Source organism: Rhagoletis zephyria, unplaced genomic scaffold (genome assembly GCF_001687245.7).
Source record: "Rhagoletis zephyria isolate East Lansing unplaced genomic scaffold, Rhagoletis_zephyria_1.1 Rzeph_scaffold_03759, whole genome shotgun sequence".
Classification (NCBI taxonomy): domain Eukaryota; kingdom Metazoa; phylum Arthropoda; class Insecta; order Diptera; family Tephritidae; genus Rhagoletis; species Rhagoletis zephyria.
Window position 1 is genome coordinate 32,808 of NW_016160842.1, and position 11,674 is coordinate 44,481.

Sequence of the window (11,674 nt, forward strand, 5' to 3'; positions counted from 1 at the left end):
TTGTATTACCAGCTAGGCTTTTACAAAAAAATACGAAACCCTACCCTACAGGTTAAAATATCCCACTCCTATTATTTTGTGGACAACTGTATATATATATATTCCGACGAATTGATAAACTTTCTCCTTTTTGTGAGGTCGGTTAAAAATTGTATCCCCTTAAGCGGATCTTGGAAGATATTGCAGACCAATCGCCCATCTATCCTAAGTGGCTTTACTTCTCCAGCTGGAATAAGCATTTCCTCATCGTTGATGAATAACGCGAAAGCTCGTCCCTTTCAGATCGGCCGCAGTGGTGGATCATCGATTATTTGTGCGGAGTCGTCGGTCGATCTCCGCAACTCTAAGAGCTAGAAACGACTGTGTTATTTCGTGTACGGGCCAAACCATCGGCACAGTTTGTGAGAAGATTACTGGCATGGAAGATTCGTCACAGCAGGTAAATCAGCCTCCATACTCTTTATATAAACAAAACGGCATCATCACGGCATCATAACTCCAAAATACTTGGCGCCACTTTCGACAGCTTGCACGCCACTACCATTTGCAATAAGTCTTGGGGGCGACAGAAGATCGTCAAATTACTTGCTGACAGCACTTGAAGTGCGGCGTAGGAAACTTCAATCGTGAATTAAACGAGAGTGGCCAATCGGTGGTGAGATACGCTATGCAAGTGGGGGCGGAAGGAATTTGCGATAAACAGCCGGGACATCTAAAAAAAATTCGCAGACGTCTTCGGAACGTTACGCATACTACGAAACACAGATGCAAAAACGAAACAGTTCCTCTTGTAATGTCATACTGATAACCATCCCAACAAATCTCTGCTTCGCAACGAACCGCCACCCAAACCCGTTAGAAGACACCTGCTCGGTTGGGAAAACGACGTTAAGCCCGTTAGGCCCTCCACTCTCGAAAAATTACCGCACAAAAGCTTTGAACGCTATAGAACGCGGCATAGTGTGAACCAGCTTCAGCACACGACGCGATAAAATCGTGCTCGGTGGCCGCCCAGCACCCATCAGCAACAACTTTCTTGAATCTTCATCCAACTCAATCCTGAGATCACAACAAGTTCAACACAAATCATAGAAATTCCAAATATGTAAAAATCCTAATTTCCATTAAAGAAAAGCGAACTCTAGCTCTAGTTTTTCCCATTGTTGTTTACATGCACATATTCAATATTTATCTATTTCGATAATATTGAGCCTTAAAGGCGGATTCATCGTTTTAGTTCAGAACTTTTCTTCCATGTGGTTGTTGTTGCGTCGAAGATATCGCATATTAATTCTGGTCCTGATTGGAGTCGGTTAAGCCGTGTCGCAAAGGCGTCCAAGGCTAGATGCCTTCTATGCACTCAAAAAATTCAAAATATTTTATTTTTCATTAAGTCCCCGAAATCTATACTACTTAAGTCGAGGATATCGCATATGAATTTTGGTCCCGATTGGAATCGGTTAAGTCGTCTTCATAGGGTAATCTGAACTTTGAGCCCTGTGCGACACGCCTTAAGCGACTTCAATCGGGACCAAAATGTATATGTATCTTCGACTATGGTGAAAATAAAATAAGTTTATATCTTAAAGGTCGATTTGGCTGCTTTATATAATATATATTTTGTTTATGGAAGCAGAGAAATTTTTGCCAAAAATAGTGTCGTGAGGTGGCGCCAGGGTCGAGATATTTTGAAAAACCCTAATGCCAGGTAACGTCACGTCAGATAGTTCAGCTGATTAAACAAAAAGCAGAAAAAATTTCTACATTCAAAAACTTGGAAAATTAAACTTAAAGATNAGGTGGCGCCAAGGTCGAGATATTTTGAAAAACCCTAATGCCAGGTAACGTCACGTCAGATAGTTCAGCTGATTAAACAAAAAGCAGAAAAAATTTCTACATTCAAAAACTTGGAAAATTAAACTTAAAGATTTCCAATAATACTACAAGAACTTGTATATAAATAGTTTTGCTCAATTCCCAGAGTTTTGCAATTTCGTAATCGAATTCAAAATTCACTTCTGTTTTTTGTAACGTCACGCCGGCGTAATCTAGATAAACCTTTTTAAAATTTTGACCTTTTCATTTTTTTAACATTTTGTTATACATGTGTCACGTCACGCCAGTTTAAAAATACCCATAATGAAATTAAAAAATTAAATCCTTTGTTGTTAAATCTGCGTAAAAATATTTCAAATATGAACAACCCCTAATTCAATTTGGAATGACGCTCGTTTATCCTACATTTCTCTTTCATGCTTCGAACGAGAAAAAAAAGAGGGTGAGAAAATACATTTCCAATGATACCCTATAAGTCTAAATCGGTAAAGTTTTGGCTGAGTTATTGAAGTTTTTATTAAACCAGCCTTTGAAAAAATTTCAAAAAGACCATCAAAAATCTCATTATACTGTTTCCGTTGAAAATATTTTTTAATATTTGTATGCAGATTTTTTAGGTTTTAATATCCCTTCGCACATGTGCAATGGCTGTACGCGTACGCCAGATTCTATAAGGTTCATTAATAGGGAAAACAGCTTTTCCTGTAAATCCTGTGAAACCTTCAAATCCTAAAGAACCTGCAACAGGCTTAAACTTAGGCCCCTTTTATGATTCAAAACTTCGAAGATAGTTGAGCTGTAAGTTGTAAATTGGTATTGTGGGACGCAACCCAATTCAACTTTGAAATCGTAGTTGTCTGGCACCAGCTTCCTCGGGCTCATCAGTAAAACATAATTCGTAACTGATTTCCATTTTTCGCTTTTAATTATTTTAATATAACCTCCCAGATACAACTCAACTAAGTTAAGTTGTCAACCATAACAAGGGCCCTAAATCTAAATCTGAAATGTTAAAACCGTGTTTATGTCGACAAATCGACCTTGAGAAAGGGTGTTTTAATTTAACTGTTAATATGTTTATACTCACATTCGAAATCAAAATAACAGGTAAATATTTGCAATTTTTCTCTGTAAGTTTGGAATACATATATATTGTATTATTCAGTTTTGCTATTTTTAGGGTATTAATATTTTGCAACTTTGTAATCAGGTTCTTCTGCACCTCCCTTAGGAAATTTTCTTTTTTGTATAATATTCTGAAAAAGAATTCAATAAATTAAAATTAGAGAAAACGTTGTAGTTTGACTGGATAACATTTTGTTTTTTTTTTTTATTCACCTGAATTTTCTGCCACTCGCGATCCAGTTCGGCCTTTTCGCTTTTTTCCGTTTTGTTTTTCCGTGTTCGTCTTCCGTCTTGCATTTTGACACCATATTGAAATGCTGCTTTCGGTAAAGCCTCTTTGGTGCTCATATAATCGGAATATTCCTCTTGGGTATCAAAGTCCCATCGTCCGATTGGTCCCTTTTTATTTCCCAAATCCATTTTTGTGTAGTCCACTTCGTCATCTGAATCATCAATGGCATCATTCATTTCTTCTAGTCCGGGATAGCACTCAGCATAACCTTCAGGCTCGTTGGTAAAACGTGAGGCTATAGTTTTTGTAATCTTAGGTGGCGGTGGTATGGTAATCAAAGGCTCTGTGTCCTCGACACCCTTGGCATCAACGAAATATGTGCCAGCTGCGACTTTCGGGATATTTTTGTCCAATTTAGCAGTCTCATTCTTGGAGCTCGGTTGATAGTCTCCAATATCGTCATATATGCTATCACCCAGTGGTTTACCGGATGAAGTCGTAATCCCATGTACTCCTGTCCCAATCATGTTTATTGATTGTTCCATTTCTTTTTCATAAAAAAGAGGCTTATCTTTGTCACGCTTCTTGTTTTTCTTATTGCGGCCACCAGCTCTTAAATAGGAGAGAATTTGTGACAATTTATTTATGACGATGTCATTGGTTGTAAGTGTGGCAATATCTTCACGATTTACGGGAACCTCAAATTTTGAACGAATTAAAGTTGTTGGTATATCGCTTTCATTCAGTTCGTCTTCCAAATCAATAACGTAGGCCATTCGGCCGGGAGCAAAGAGTTCAATTCGGGGTACATCTTTTGATCGGCGCGCTTGAACTAAACTAAAAATGTTACGAGCCATAGCACTTTTAATAGCCAAATGGTCTTCTATGTCTTTGGACTCAACTTCAGCTTGCTCAGCAGCTGCGGTTTCAGCCAACTTTTCAGTTGCTGCCGCTACAGCCATAGCTTGTTCTTCTACCTCTTGGGTTTGCAATTCAGATCGAACCTTTTGCAAAAGTGCATAATCGAGACCTTTTACCAAGTGAGTGTGCCGCATATCACCACCCAAGAATTTCGATTCCTGAATAATTCTACGGCGACGTTCTGCGGCATCAATGCCTGATTTCAAATCAGGAGCAACAGCACGATAGGCATTGGTACTACTGTGACCAGGAGTGCTAACATTTTGATAATCTGGGTTAGCACCATCACGACGTTCACGTGCTCGATCGCGGTACTTTTCCGAAAGCTGCTGTAACTTACCATCTTCTTGTTTCTTAAGTGCTGCATAAAAGTTTTTCTTTTTTCGTCGCAAATCATTACGTTCACTACTGGTACCTTGTGGCTTTTTCTTTTCCGTTGACGACGAAGGAGCAGTTGTGGCATTTATCGAAGGAGTACTACCTGGTGGTGGATGACGTGGTGTGGCCAAGAGCTTACGAAAATCATCGTTTGTTAGACGAACGGACTCAGACATTTTTCCCAAAAAATTGTGGGTATAAAATACCTCACTGTTAAAATATATGTTTACGAAAATATGCACAAAGTAGTAATGTAAGAAAAAAATCGATGTTTCCGTTCCATTGTTGCAATTCGATAAATCTTTTATTCGATAGACCCTTAAGTGCTCATTTACACACGGCTATTTTTGTTGCCGCAACTCGGCGTTCGAAGGAGAGAGCGTGACGAGGAAAGGAGAGGGGCACCGAGTTGCTCGTGTTCGGGCAACACGCTTTGTGCTCTCGTTCGGCTGTGTAAATTGAAAAGCTGTTCACAGCTGACAACAACAATTGCATACACACAAATCGCCGTGTGTAAATGAAACGAGCAACACCAAAAGGGAATGTGAAAAATCGCGTCGCCAAAGTTTCCGTGTATAAACACAGTCTAAGCAGGACACAAGGCGTATTCAATAAGGTGGTATCGGTACGCCAACAACAAAATGTACATGTATTTTGTTTTTGCTTTTGCGGCGAGGACTGTCAAAAATTTCATAGGAATGATGTGAAAGAGAACAAAAAACAATAAACAATCAACTGCTACAACCAATCAACAGCAGCCATCTGACATATGAAGCCGTGAGGCGAAGGAAAATAAAAGGGTGCTGCTATCACCTGTTAAATACGCCTTGGCAGGACACAAACGGACAACAAATTGATACGATTGGTTGAAATTTCAACAGATTGATACGTGTGTGGCGTGGTTTGCAACTCGACCGAAAGTTGACAAAATTTCGACCTACTCGCTTTGCTTGTCTATCTAATCCCGAGAAGCCAGAACAGTCGTAGCCCTTGTTTTGGAACAAGTGCAGTAAAACAGATTTTTATAAAAAAAATTTCTTTTTGACAAATATATTTTTTTTAATCACTTCAACAACGCTGACGACACACAATCAGTTTTACCTTTCCATTTCCTCACACACATCGCTTGTCAAACATCCTCAAAATTGAAAGCCATTACGTAGGCTGCATTCAATTTGAGAAGCAATTTCATTATCAACATGCCATCTTCAAGAAAACAATGTAACTAACTAGCTTCTGCAGACCATTTTCCATTTTAATTCCATTGTAGATTAACATTTTAGCATGCATAAGCTTAGTAATTTTTTATTTTCACGAAATTCTAATGCCAATGCTGAAAAGCTGATCAAAATTTAAACTCACTTGAAAGGGAAAAATTGANTCTGCAGACCATTTTCCATTTTAATTCCATTGTAGATTAACATTTTAGCATGCATAAGCTTAGTAATTTTTTATTTTCACGAAATTCTAATGCCAATGCTGAAAAGCTGATCAAAATTGAAACTCACTTGAAAGGGAAAAATTGAAAGCAATTTGTCCATTCAAACAATAAATAAGAGTGTGTTAGTGAAAAAGTGTGAGAGTATTGAAAATTGAAAGGGGAATTTGAATGTGTAACGGCCGGTAACATTGTATATAAATACAACCGTTAGGAAGGGTGTAAATCAAGCTTTTGACAAAGAACGTAGTTAACAAGAAGGGACAACTCGTTATAATTGTAGCGAGAGTGCGCAACAGGGGCGTGCCTTCTTTTTCGCCCTAGTGCGTTTTTTGATTGGATGAGCGCACATTGGCGCGATTCTGTCGTTGCGAATCCGCAAGCCCAAAAATTACAACAATGCTACCCATACATTTTAATGCGCTAGCGCACACTTGCACGATTCTGTCGCTGCGAATTTTTCGAACATTCAATGTTCCTCTCTATTGACGCGTTCGAAACGCGGCTTGCAGCGTTTTGAAGGCGTCAAAGAAGAAGAAGAAAGGTGTCACAGCAATAAAGGCAAAGAAAAAAAACGTGTAATGTACAAAAACTAATAAAAACGTTCGTAATAATAGTATTTTGTACGATTTGGGCACGCCGAGTGCGAAAATACACGAAATAAAGGGAAAATTGAGTGAATTGTACATCGGAAATCGATGCGAAAAAATCGCACAAGTGTGCGCACGTTTGCGGATTCGAAGTTAACAGCCGAATTCGCAACGTATTCGCAACGATGGATTCGCGCTAATGTGCGCTTCGCTTAAACCTTCGAAGTTGTAAATAAACGAAATATGGCAACACCGTACTATTATAATTTGCGAACGCCGGCTTCGAATTTTTCTTGCAACAACGATATTTTATCAATTGGACAAAGATAATCTTGTTGGATTGATATAATTTTGTTGGTGTTATGCATTATTTGGAGCGCTGTTAGAAGGAAAGTATAAAATTAACAAGTTGAATATTGAATCATGCTGTATACAAAAGTATTATAGAAAATTATTTGATAACCATTCGTGAATATGTATGTACAAACTAAGTTCAAGATATAGGGATTTCAAACAAATTAATGAATAATTATTAATTAATAAATACCTACTAAATACATACATAGTATTTTACTATATTTAGATTAGCAAAGCGCCGTACAATTAGGAGGTATTCCTTAATGCCGTTCCAAAAAATGGAGGGCAGTTTTATTGGGTTATGACGGAGATATTCTATATTTTTCCCATTATTTATTTAGTTAAATTATTTTTATTAATAATACATTTTTTACTCTGTCCAGGCTTAATTACATATTTACAATTATGCGGAAGATACGACGCCGTGTCGCCTATAAAATTGGCGCTTTACTATCGGTACTCATAGTGGTCCTTTTTCTGCTATTTACTGGGCCAAAGGAAATGGATCGTAGTGAGAAAATGTAAGTATTTTTTTACAACAAACATTTTAATAGTTTGCGTTTCATATTTGATATGATTTAGCTTAATTATTGAGCGCTCTATACGTTCGCCTATGAATCGCGGTGAATGTCGTCTGCCTCAGCTACCATTAGATGATCCAGAAGTAATGAAATACTATCATCCTGTAGAAAAAATTAATTGTGGCAATATTCTCGACGACTGGGTAACTTGTGAGGTAAGCTGAAATGCTAATTTTAAACTACAGATAGGTTTCCCCTGGATTTTTTTCTTTTGTATAATTAATCATTCATATACTACTACCATGTATAATCGCAGATCAGCATACTTTTCTTATCATATCAATAATTAACAAAGTAGTTAAGGGATTATATTTTATGTCGATTCATTTTAGGAGTTTAACCTTATTTGATAGTTTTCTAGCCAAAAGTATTTCTTTAATATTAATTTAGCCAATCCTGTTATCTATGGATATATTAGTTATTTTAGCCTAACAAGATACATAATATGCACTTATAAAAACGTATATAATTCAGTTATTTTTATGCTTACTTTATAGAAATCGATTTGCTTTGTTAAACCTGAAATAAGTGCTACGCAAGGGGAAGTCATTTGCACCTATAGTGATGTTATACGTAATTCAGATTACAAGAGCAAATATGGAAAGTCGACCAAAACAAAGGAACCATACATTTTGCGTGCTAGTGACTTCGTAAAGGTTGTATGTCACAGCTCATCGTCCGGAAATAGCTGGTACGGCATGGCCTACGGTATACGTGATGGAGTCGCTGTAAAGCCACAAACACCGCCGAAAGTGCCAATATATGCCGGAGTTGCGGTTGCGGATATAGCTGCTGAGGACAGCAGTAATCCATCAGATTCGAAACACTTCAATGTGCTTATGTTTGGTTTTGACTCGCTCAGCCGAAATGCATTCCAACGCAAACTACCTAAAACGTACTCGTACCTTGTGCAGCAGTTGAAGTCCATAGTATTGCAAGGTTACAATATTGTAGGTGATGGCACACCACAGGCATTAGTGCCGTTGTTGACAGGATATACTGAACTTGAGTTACCAGAGACGCGTACGCGCATGTCGAATGCAATGAACGTGGATGTTTATCCCATGATTTGGAAAGAATATGCACAACATGGCTACTATACTTCGTTCAATGAGGATGTGCCCAATATTGGCACTTTCACATATCGCATGAAAGGTTTTGCTGATCAACCAGTCGATCATTATTTGCGTATGCTCTACCTGGAAGCCCCGAATATGTGGAATTGCTGCACAAAACACTGCATCGGCCACCAACCAGATCATGTCGTTATGTTGGATTACACCAAGAATGTAAGTCGTTGAAACGCCATTGTGTATGTATTAGATGCCTAACAAATTTATAACAAAATTACACGCGTACTTTTCAGTTCATGCTAAAATACAAGGATTCACCTCGTTTTATATTTAGCTTTCATGGCGGACTTTCGCACGATTCAATTAATTTGATAGGTACGGCCGACGATGAAGTGGTAGCTTGGTTACGCTCTTTGAAAGAAGCGCACATCCTGGACAACACCATACTTATTATGATGTCAGATCACGGCAATAGGTCAGTAACATAACGTGCATGTATATGTGTAGTCCCTGGCCTTGGACCTACGACCGATCTCTTTCTTGCGCTCTTTTGTGTAAGCCTCGAACTTTTACTTTAGTGCAAAGGTCTAAAATGGTTTACAACTGAGGGGCTCTGACCAGTTCTTCACAGTTTCAGAAACTGTTGTAGGGGGTTATATATGCATGTATGTATTTATAGGCCCCTATTATGAGTTGCATTCGATTTTCGACTGTGGTCGAAAGTGCTGAGCGAACGAATTTTCATTTGGTATTATGGCGCTTATTCGATGAAGAATAGCGCTATTGTGAATTTCGCCCGTTTAGGTTGTTCACAATAGTATATTTTTCACCGCTGAGAAGCTTTGTTTACAAATCGAGCAAACTAAATAGTGTGCTTATACATATTTATGTAAATTTGTTCTAATTAAAATGAAGTAAAAAAGAAAGCAAGTTTATAAAAACGTGGTAAAATGAGTACAACGAGTTCTGGTTCAACGATTCGTCAGAGGATGAGAGCTTAGTAAACTGGTCAGAAGTAGCAAATGTTTAAGAGAGTTTAAGTTTATTAGTCTTTCGAATATATTTTGATATAAAATATATTTAAGAAATTTGTCTACAGATTCATTAAAAAGTTCCGACCATCTAAAGAGGCGTTTGTGAGCCAAATCTATTTAAAATATTTTAAAACTATCAACAGCGCTACGATTTTGTTCTCAGAGATCGTGCCAACAGAGTATTGGGATTTTCTTTCACAAGTAAAACCAGCTTTTCGAGCTTGTGTTTAGTATTCACGATGTTAGAACTGCATGAAATTAATAAAAATTGTTTAAAATTAGTGTCTAGCCGCCAAAATGTAAGAAAACATATACAAAATCATACATTTTTCACAATTTTCTAACACTTCGCTACACCATCGAAAGCAAAATTCTGTTCGACAGAAAATTCGATACTCAACGAAAATTTCGACACGCTTGCATAGCTCATAATACGAATTTCACTTGCGATCTTCGATCTTCGATAGCCAGCGAAGATCGAAAATCGAATGCAGCTCATAATAAGGGCCATAGTCTAGACCCTGGACCAGTGCTCACTGAACTAAAACATCTGCGTAATTTTTAACATGGCGTGCGTGTGAGATGTAAAATCATATCATCGCTAAGGGCCGTTTACACACAACTTTCGATAATTGCATTAATCAGACCCACCTACCGATGGAGGCGGCACGCTTCTTGGGTCTTGTATTTCGACCCACTGAATCCGAACCTGAGTCTGTTTGACTCGCACACCTCTGGTAAAATACACCGACCAATTTTTTTTGCGCCGGTGCAACGGCTGTATTTCGAAAAAGTGATCCGTGTATTTAACCAGACCCACCTACCTAAAAAAAAAAAATCAAATAAAAAACCGTTTAATATGCCATGGTGAAATTATTCCACGTTTCTATAAATGGACTCGTCTTTCATTTTAAACCCCATTCCTACCCGAATGGCAATGCTCACGCCCTGTGTCCAAAGTATAAAGTACATAGAAAACTGTACTGCAATCTGGACAAACAAGAAAGCGAGTTGATATAACCGTGGTAACGTGTCAATAAAATCTCCTTAGCTAAACAAAACTTCGATAATGATGGTGCTATCTTTTTAATTACAAGTTTAACATTAACTCCTCCAATTGCAATCCCTGTAGACAAAATTTTTTATTAGGTTTGCTGAAGTACGCGCTACAAATCCCTGTAGACAAAATTTTTTATTAGGTTTGCTGAAGTACGCGCTACACTACAGGGAAAACAAGAAGAACGTCTGCCTTTTTTCAGCTTTGCGTTTCCAAAAGCATTTCAAAAACAGTTTCCAAAACAATATGCAAATTTTATAGCGAACACTGAACTTTTGACTACGCCGTTTGACGTACATGCTACACTTCAACATATTCTTGGTAAGCGTAATGTATTTTGCAAATTTATTCTTTTAATACAAACTGTTCAAACGTTTAATTATCTTTAGAGCTGCAAACAGGTCTAGAAGACACTCAAGCGGAGAATGCAGTTTTAGATTACTACACACAACCAGTATCTTCAACCGAGAACCTTGTCCATCCAAAGTTCAAACAACTTGCACAAAAACGGGCAATTTCACTATTAGAATTAATACCAAAGAACCGATCTTGCAGCGATGCTTACATCGAGCCACACTGGTGTGCCTGCCTGAACTGGCAGCGATTGTCGCTCAATGAAAGCGAAGCACATACTCCAATTCTGCTCAAAGCAGCCGCTAGCATTGTAATGACCATTAACGATTTGACCGAGTCCTACCGTAACCTCTGTGCGCCTCTCGAACTTGAACGTATCAACTGGGCATTGCGGCTGCACCCGCATACTGAGCTTCTAACCTACAAGCAAAACAGCGATAAGGATGGCTATGTTGCCGATATGAGTGACAAAATGCGAATGCATGAAGAATTGTATCAGCTGCAGATCGTTGTGGCGCCTGGACAATCGCTTTTCGAAGCGAGCGTTGCATATGACCTGAACACTTTCGAAATGCATACAAAGGCCACAGAAATTTCGCGTATAAATAAGTATGGCGATCAAGCTAATTGCATATACGAGCGCAATCCGGAATTGCGAAAGTATTGCTTCTGTCGTGCGTAGATCATTAATATACATA

The 11,674-nt window shown here is 38.2% G+C and overlaps 2 protein-coding genes across 3 annotated transcripts; one reads left to right on the forward strand and one right to left on the reverse strand.

Annotated features, from left to right (window-relative positions):
- Positions 1–2,871: 2,871 nt before the first annotated feature.
- On the reverse strand, positions 2,872–4,772 carry beag (IC cytokine homolog beag). The gene is made up of 2 exons (XM_017624734.1): positions 3,175–4,772; positions 2,872–3,092 (listed from the first exon to the last, which is right to left on the reverse strand). Exons 1-2 carry the CDS (start codon positions 4,666–4,668, stop codon positions 3,021–3,023), a joined length of 1,566 nt encoding a protein of 521 aa, XP_017480223.1. The 5' UTR covers positions 4,669–4,772; the 3' UTR covers positions 2,872–3,020.
- Positions 4,773–6,745: 1,973 nt separating this feature from the next.
- LOC108369597 (uncharacterized) lies at positions 6,746–11,674 on the forward strand. 2 transcript variants are annotated; one of them, XM_017624733.1, is made up of 7 exons: positions 6,746–6,909; positions 7,261–7,398; positions 7,460–7,613; positions 7,956–8,747; positions 8,825–9,006; positions 10,765–10,943; positions 11,012–11,674. In XM_017624733.1, the coding sequence occupies exons 2-7, from the start codon at positions 7,283–7,285 to the stop codon at positions 11,656–11,658; spliced, it is 2,070 nt and encodes a 689-aa protein (XP_017480222.1). In that variant the 5' UTR covers positions 6,746–6,909; positions 7,261–7,282; the 3' UTR covers positions 11,659–11,674. The 2 variants fall into 2 exon arrangements, with proteins under 2 accessions (XP_017480222.1, XP_017480221.1); XM_017624732.1 differs by lacking the exon at positions 6,746–6,909 and adding an exon at positions 6,913–6,996.